The 7,259-nt window shown below is 41.7% G+C and overlaps 1 protein-coding gene across 1 annotated transcript; it reads left to right on the top strand.

Moving 5' to 3' along the window:
• The first annotated feature begins 986 nt into the window (after positions 1-986).
• LOC117785200 (apomucin) lies at positions 987-6,845 on the top strand. Its single transcript, XM_034623115.1, has 12 exons — positions 987-1,671; positions 2,604-2,852; positions 2,912-3,019; positions 3,641-3,793; positions 4,044-4,118; positions 4,179-4,418; positions 4,753-4,869; positions 5,158-5,214; positions 5,467-5,568; positions 5,629-5,874; positions 5,944-6,084; positions 6,154-6,845. The coding sequence occupies exons 1-12, from the start codon at positions 987-989 to the stop codon at positions 6,594-6,596; spliced, it is 2,616 nt and encodes an 871-aa protein (XP_034479006.1). The 3' UTR covers positions 6,597-6,845.
• The last annotated feature ends 414 nt before the right edge of the window (positions 6,846-7,259 follow it).

Raw genomic sequence — 7,259 nt, 5'->3', positions numbered from 1 at the left:
TTGATAAAATTTAAGGAGACATTAAAAACTCGACCATCTATCATTATGTTGAGAATAAGGTCTACACGTTGTAAAGATTTATATTATGTAGACTATATTTTGATATTGCAAATAGTTTTATATGTATTTCACAAAAATCTTTCTTTGATTAAAAAAACAAAGAAAATAGAAAAACTATTATGCTGTAATAACATATATTTAAGATTCATTAATCTTATCCAATAAATAAACTGTGTTGTGTAAGCTTTTTTCTAAATTTTGCTTAAACGCTTTTTAAAGTTATAAGGCTGGTTATTGGAGGTGAGAAAGTATTAAAAATATAAGCTTAGGGTCTCTTAGCTTGGTCAAATGGAAAATCGAATCTATTCACGGACTACCTGCAAGGAAAAGTTTTTCCTTAATTGAAATGTTATACGAAAAATGGGAAACAACTTTAAATATTCTCTTAAAAAAAATGAAGAATGAAAATATATTTAAAATTAGCCCACTCTATTAAATAATTCTATCTAATGTTATGAGTCACAGACTCAAAAATATTCCATTGACAAGATAATTAAATATGATATTTCAGCATTAACAGAATATCTGCTAAAGCTTCAGAGGCAAAGAGAACGGCAAACTGTTAAGAGAAGATGGCAGAAGAATGTGAATTGAGATCAAAGTGAACAATGGCCAAATCTGAAAAAAAAGAGGAAAGAAATAAGTGAATTATCAACACCAACACTCGATGGTTTTAAGCGATTTGTGAGCACGTTTGCGGCATGCCAATGGTGCACAACAAAACACGATTATCTGTAAGTGAGTGTTGCGTTTTCTTATCAGCATTCGTTGGCTAGATAAAAATCAGCTAAAACAAATGAAAAAAAAAACACTCTCGATGGGCCATAAAAGCGCATTGCAGAAACTGAAACCGTATCAATCTCTCAAGTTACGTTCGTCGGAAAAGAAAGTTTTGCAATCGATCTGTCTCGCTTTTGAATAGGAATATGTGGCGTCTTCAGCTTTTCCTTTTGCTATCCACCTGCTGCCTCATACCGCATGAGGCCAAGCCGACCACACGTGCCACGCCCACTGTGGCAACGGGCCGCAGCAATAATATTGGTCGCCTGGCAGCCAAGGATCTGGCCGATCTTCTGTTGGCCAGCATGCAAGCCAGAGGTGTCAAGTTGACCACGCACCAGGAATCAATGGTGAAATCACTGCAGGATATGGAATCATTGGAGCAACAAAGTGGTGCTGTTTTGCTACAGCTGGGCATGGATTTGATCATTGATGTGCTGATCGGCAGCAGCTCGGATGCCAGCTGTGATCGTGTCATCAAGGATATTAAGCACTCCAAGGATAACAATATTCTGACACTCAGTCTCAAGTCCTTCCTCGCTCTGTGCAACTTCAACAACATCGAGTGCTCACAGAAACAGGTGGTGCAGATCATCAAGAGCACCGCTGCCTTCAAGCAGGCTAATTCGACCATTGAAGGCAGTCGGAGCACCCGAACAGCCCTACAACAGAGCGGTAAATCGTCTTCTGGCAAAGGAGATCGCGAGAGCATGGTTCAGTTCCTGCAGGCGAGAAATCTAAAGGAACTCACTACCATTTGCAGTTCCTTGTTGCAAATGTGCGGTGCATCTTCCATTGAATCGCAGAACATTATCCAGAATCTAGTTGAGAGTAAGTATTGAATACAAAGTGCAGAGTAACGAGTTTGAGAAAGTAAACAGTATTAGCTAACGAGTGACGAGTAGAGAAAAACTAGGAATGAGATGGGACAGGTAATGAGTAACTAGTAGCGAGTAAGCACTAACGACTGGTCAGTATTGGCTAACAAGTGACGAGAAGAGAGTAACGAGTGACGAGTCGGGAATAACGAGCAATGAGATGGCACTCATAATGAGAAAAGGGTAGCGAGTAAGGACTAACAAGTGATCAGTATTTACTAACAAGTGACGAGTAGAGAGTAACGAGTAGAGAATAACGAGCAATGAGATGGCACTCATAATGAGAAAAGGGTAGCGAGTAAAGACCAACAAGTGATTAGTATTAACTAACAAGTAACGAGTAGGGAGTAACGAGTGACGAGTCGGGAAAAATGAAAAAATGACAAACGAGTGACGAGTAGGAACTAACGAGATATGACATGGGACTAGCGGGGGATAAGATTAGACTGCCGAGATGGAATTAGAGTGACACACAATGAGATGGCACTAGCGATGAATAACGAGTAACGGTAAAGGACTAGCAAGTCTCGCATGGTAATGAGTGACGAAATGCGACTAAGGAGTGACGATTTGAAACAATCGATTCACAAATAGGCATTAGCAAGTGATGAACTAACGAGTAATGAGACAGAATCAACGAGTGACGAGTTGGCACCAACAAACGACATTAGAAAATAATTACAAGACGTACTGACAGGAGAATTGTGCCTGGCGAGTAACGAATAATAAATAATATGGGACGAAAAAAATTTAAGAATAGTAACTAAAGAGTAAGGACTGACGAGTGATAAGAAACTAGTGACGAATGGAAGCTACGAGTTACAAACATATTTCGACAAAATTCGACTAGCATATGACATTACTAAATTAAAAATTGCGTTACAGTGGGACCTCAGGACAATACAAAGAGTGCCGCCATCAGTGTACTGCAGGTGAATGCCTTCAGCACGCTGATTCTCTCGCTGATGGACAGTATGTCATCAATTTCCTATGGCAATGAAAGTGGATTCTGTGCTGCAACTCCGGAATGCTGGATGGTGCGTCTTTTGAATATGGGTGTGGAAAAGGTCGTTATTTTGGGACTGTTGACCGCACTTGATCGCTCGGCACCTACATCACCCAACTCATTGATACGTAAGTAACGAGTGCTGACAACAGAAAGTCCTTAGCTTGTCTAACTTTATCGATTGCAGAACAAGGCAAGGCAGCAGCTAATTTGGTCGATGCTGATGTACCACTCAAAAAGGGCGCTCATACATCTAAACGTCAAACTGGCACCTTCGTTGGAAATCAACGAACATGTAAGTCCTTCGTGCATTTAAAGCCATTATTTCTCATAATCCGTTTTGTGTTTCATATTTAATAGCGGCTTCTAAAGACGAAATTTTCGGGAGCAGAAATACTATCAATAAGGCTGTGGATGCCGATATTCCAGTAGATTTAAATGTTGTTGGTCTTAACGCAATAACGGGTATGGTCCAAGGTGGCTCAGCCGGTGGTTCTGGCGGTACTTCAGGCGGAAAACCAGGAGGATCACACTCCCACAATACGGGAGCCTTTGTTGGCAACAACGTCTTCAGTAAGTAGTTCTTGGCCTTTACTATTTTCTTAGACTCCAATTTACAATTTTCATTTTTAGCCGGTACGGACAGTATCAACGGAAATGGCAATACCATAAACAAGGTTGTCGATGCAGATATTCCAGTAGTAGCAAATGTTGTGGGTCTTAATGCAATAAAGGGCTTGGTTGGAGGTGGTTCAACCGGTAGTTCAGGAGGTACCTCTGGCGGTAGCTCTGGCGGTACCTCTGGCGGAAGACCAGGTGGACACAATACGGGAGCCTTTGTTGGCAACAGCGTCTTCAGTAAGTGGTATTTGCTTAAACAATTCTCTCAGACTCTTATTTAAAATTTTTATTTTAGCCGGTTCTAAAGACGGTATCAACGGAAACGGCAATACCATAAACAAGGTAGTCGATGCAGATATTCCAGTAGTAGCGAATGTTGTGGGTCTTAATGCAATAAAGGGCTTGGTTGGAGGTGGTTCAAGCGGTAGTTCAAGAGGTACCTCTGGCGGTACATCTGGCGGAAGACCAGGTGGACACAATACGGGAGCCTTTGTTGGCAACAACGTCTTCAGTAAGTGGTATTTGCTTAAACAATTCTCTCAGACTCTTATTTAAAATTTTTATTTTAGCCGGTTCTAAAGACGGTATTAACGGAAACGGCAATACCATAAACAAGGTTGTCGATGCAGATATTCCAGTAGTAGCAAATGTTGTGGGTCTTAATGCAATAAAGGGCTTGGTTGGAGGTGGTTCTAGGGGTAGTTCAGGAGGTACCTCTGGCGGAAGACCAGGTGGACACAATACGGGAGCCTTTGTTGGCAACAGCGTCTTCAGTAAGTGGTTCTTGGCTTGTACTATTTTCTTAGACTCTAATTTAAAATTACCATTTTTAGCCGGTTCTAAAGACGGTATCAACGGAAACGGCAATACCATAAACACGCTAGTCGGTGCAGATATTCCTGTAGTAGCAAATGTTGCGGCTCTTAATGTAATAAAGGGCTTGGTTGGAGGTGGTTCAAGCGGTAGTTCAGGAGGTACCTCTGGCGGTAGCTCTGGCGGTAGTTCCGGAGGTACCTCTGGCAGAAGACCAGGTGGACACAATACGGGAGCCTTTGTTGGCAACAGCGTCTTCAGTAAGTGGTATTTGCTTAAACAATTCTCTCAGACTCTTATTTAAAATTTTTATTTTAGCCGGTTCTAAAGACGGTATTAACGGAAACGGCAATACCATAAACAAGGTTGTCGATGCAGATATTCCAGTAGTAGCAAATGTTGTGGGTCTTAATGCAATAAAGGGCTTGGTTGGAGGTGGTTCAAGCGGTAGTTCAGGAGGTACCTCTGGCAGTACCTCTGGCGGAAGACCAGGTGGACACAATACGGGAGCCTTTGTTGGCAACAACGTCTTCAGTAAGTGGTTCTTGGCTTATACTATTTTCTTACACTCTAATTTACAATTTTCTTTATTAGCCGGTTCTAAAGACGGTATCAACGGAAACGGCAATACCATAAACAAGGTTGTCGATGCAGATATTCCAGTAGTAGCAAATGTTGTGGGTCTTAATGCAATAAAGGGCTTGGTTGGAGGTGGTTCTAGCGGTAGTTCAGGAGGTACCTCTGGCGGTAGCTCTGGCGGTACCTCTGGCGGAAGACCAGGTGGACACAATACGGGAGCCTTTGTTGGCAACAGCGTCTTCAGTAAGTGGTTCTTGGCTTGTACTATTTTCTTAGACTCTAATTTAAAATTACCATTTTTAGCCGGTTCTAAAGACGGTATCAACGGAAACGGCAATACCGTAAACACGCTAGTCGGTGCAGATATTCCTGTAGTAGCAAATGTTGCGGCTCTTAATGTTATAAAGGGCTTGGTTGGAGGTGGTTCAAGCGGTAGTTCAGGAGGTACCTCTGGCGGTAGCTCTGGCGGTACCTCTGGCGGAAGACCAGGTGGACACAATACGGGAGCCTTTGTTGGCAACAACGTCTTCAGTAAGTGGTTCTTCGCTTGTACTATTTTCTTACACTCTAATTTACAATTTTCTTTTTTAGCCGGCTCTAAAGACGGTATCAACGGAAACGGCAATACCATAAACAAGGTTGTCGATGCAGATATTCCAGTAGTAGCAAATGTTGTGGGTCTTAATGCAATAAAGGGCTTGGTTGGAGGTGGTTCTAGCGGTAGTTCAGGAGGTACCTCTGGCGGTAGCTCTGGCGGTAGTTCCGGAAGTAGCTCCGGCGGAAGACCAGGTGGACACAATACGGGAGCCTTTGTTGGCAACAACGTCTTCAGTAAGTGGTTCTTGTCTTATACTATTTTCTTACACTCTAATTTACAATTTTCTTTTTTAGCCGGTTCTAAAGACGGTATCACGGGAAACGACAATACCATAAACACGCTAGTCGGTCTTGATCTTCCAGTAAATTTAAATGCTGTGGCTCTTAACGTAGTAAAGGGTGTGGTCGGAGGCAGTAGTCCCGATCCAAATGATGTGGTTCATGTGGTTGATGAGCAAGGAAATCAACTGCTGAGCATTGCGCATGATTTTGGTCCAAACGGTGGTAATACTGGCACCTCTGTGGGCAATACAGCTACAAGTAAGTAGAGCCCGAAAAGTGATTGCCTTTGCTAAGAGATAAGGTATGCTAATCATGTGGTTTTTACAGCGGGTCCCAGGCAACTAGTAATGGGAAACAACAATAATATTAACAGGCTGATCAACGTAAACGCCGATGTGGTGCCTAATTTGAATCTGGCCAATGCGATCAGAGGTAGCGGTGGTGTCTGCATCGGAAACAAAGTCAAGAGTAAGTGTATTTTAATAGTGTATCTAGTTGTAGCTTATACCTTATTTATACCTTGATTATTACTTGCAGCTGGACCAAAAACTCAAATCGTAGGCGATAATAATACTGTAAACACAGGCGTCGATATCGATCTGAAAACGTTACTCAATCTGAGTGCGTTGAGTAGCATTATTGGCACGGTGGGTAATGATTGTATACCTGAGACGGAAACACCGCAACCACCGACACCGGAGCCACCCACTGAGGAACCACCTACACCACAACCACCTACACCACAACCACCTACACCACAACCACCAACACCACAACCACCTACACCACAACCACCTACACCACAACCACCAACGCCTTATCCACCTACCCCAACTCCACCAACTCCCACACCACCCACCCCTAGTCCACCCACCCCCAATCCCAACAATTGCTATCGTCGCTACTGTCGCAAGTGGAGAACTCGCCCCAGTTATCTGTGCTACAAGAACTGCGGCGGATCCTACGTCTACAGACCCTAAAAAAAAGATGAGACAAAGAGAAGTAGGAGTAACAAACAGAAGTAAATAGACTTCCACAGCGAAATCTATAACCTACTTTGATGTTACGTGAATTGTTTTTCCAAATAGAGCTTCATTCCGAGAGAAAGCTCGTCATACACCTGTTATTTTATATTGCAAAGTTGCACCTATTTATTTTGCCTAATTTCTAAGTGAACTTCTTTCAATTTACTTGATGTATTGAAATACAACTGAATTATTTATTATAAAACCACAAAGTTTCTCATTTCCGGCAATGGAGGCGCTATCAATGCGTCTAAGTCTTAACAAAACTATTAACAATTTTTAAGTTGATTGTGTAGATACCCTGTAAACGGTCTTAAGCTATACATTAGGCTGCATCGATTTGTATAAGCCTAAAAAATTTCAAAACTGTTATCCAAATTCCAAATTTTTTTTAGATAGCTCGTACCGACTGAACAAATTGTTTTAATGTATAAAAATTAGGAATAATTAGGAAATTTCCAAATTTATTGGATGTGCTATAAAATTTTTAAAATATCTGCCTGAAATGCTAAGAGATAAGATTGGTATCAGGATTTAGGTGAATAGCTTTCTTAATTCTTATTGAATCATAATGAAATATTCTTTATAAGGCTTTAAAGTCCAAAAAAGAAGGAAATA

This window comes from Drosophila innubila, chromosome X (assembly GCF_004354385.1).
Source record: "Drosophila innubila isolate TH190305 chromosome X, UK_Dinn_1.0, whole genome shotgun sequence".
NCBI classification, from domain to species: domain Eukaryota; kingdom Metazoa; phylum Arthropoda; class Insecta; order Diptera; family Drosophilidae; genus Drosophila; species Drosophila innubila.
Note: the sequence above shows the minus strand (reverse complement) of the source record. Positions and strands in the feature narration are given on the sequence as shown.

What these genes read in the sequence shown, in the direction of transcription:
- LOC117785200 (XM_034623115.1), top strand. Translation starts at nt 987, where the DNA reads ATGTGGCGTCTTCAGCTTTTCCTTTTGCTATCCACCTGCTGCCTCATA. An exon ending in CGTTGGAAATCAACGAACAT is followed by an intron (nt 3,020 to 3,640) that starts GTAAGTCCTTCG and finishes TTTTTATTTTAG; the next exon opens with CCGGTTCTAAAGACGGTATC. An exon ending in TGTTGGCAACAGCGTCTTCA is followed by an intron (nt 4,119 to 4,178) that starts GTAAGTGGTTCT and finishes TACCATTTTTAG; the next exon opens with CCGGTTCTAAAGACGGTATC.